At 55.9% G+C, this 694-nt stretch overlaps 1 protein-coding gene across 1 annotated transcript; it reads left to right on the forward strand.

Moving 5' to 3' along the window:
• Positions 1–6: 6 nt before the first annotated feature.
• Positions 7–685, forward strand: LOC110034426 (the record flags this gene model as incomplete). The annotated part of the gene is made up of 2 exons (XM_020738689.1): positions 7–372; positions 461–685. Coding segments are annotated over exons 1-2 (435 nt in total), but the record flags the coding sequence as incomplete, so codon positions are not given.
• Between the last annotated feature and the right edge of the window lie 9 nt (positions 686–694).

A 694-nucleotide genomic window follows, 5' to 3' on the forward strand; every position in this document is an offset into this window, starting at 1 on the left:
TCGACGCTCAGATTTCCTCCATTAAAATCCCGTTCCCAATTTGTCCGAGCAATCAAGGGTTTCCCATTTGCCGGGCGATCCAAATTTCCGTTTTTTTGTTCGATCTTCTTCTTCTCAAAGACGTCCCGAGCTTGCTTCTCCTGCAAATCGGATTCCGCCACCATGCCTCGCAGCCATACCTCGGAGGACTCCGATTCCAGCCCCAGCGCTTCCAGCTCCTCTTCCGGCGACGAGAGTCTGGCCATTACCGGCCAGATGCAGAGGACGGATTCCAACCCTGATCCCGAATCCCCTAACGCCGCCCACCAGTCCTCCGACGAGACCGGCAGCAGCGACGGCGTGCTGGTGGAGCTCCCCAGCAATAACGACCAGGTAGAGGTTAATTTCTCGTCTCTTTTCGCTACTGTTGAGAGAGAGGAAAGTTGTCTTCTTTCTTTCTCCTGACAGCGGGCGAACGCAGGATTCCAGGAGCTTGCACGGGGAGCCTGATAGCGGTGTTCTGGTAAACATCGATGGGTCGATGCAGGAGCATCAAGAGAGGGAAGATCTGTTCGTCGACGCTTCCGATCATGTCGGACGGAGTCCAAAGCTCGGGGAGTCGGCGGCGATGGTGGAGGTAGGGGAGACCTCACGGAGCAGAAGATTAAGAGAGCAAGATTTGGAACGCCTCCAGGCTCGGCTGGATGCATCATCC

This window comes from Phalaenopsis equestris, unplaced genomic scaffold (assembly GCF_001263595.1).
Source record: "Phalaenopsis equestris unplaced genomic scaffold, ASM126359v1 Scaffold187019, whole genome shotgun sequence".
Classification (NCBI taxonomy): Eukaryota; Viridiplantae; Streptophyta; class Magnoliopsida; order Asparagales; family Orchidaceae; genus Phalaenopsis; species Phalaenopsis equestris.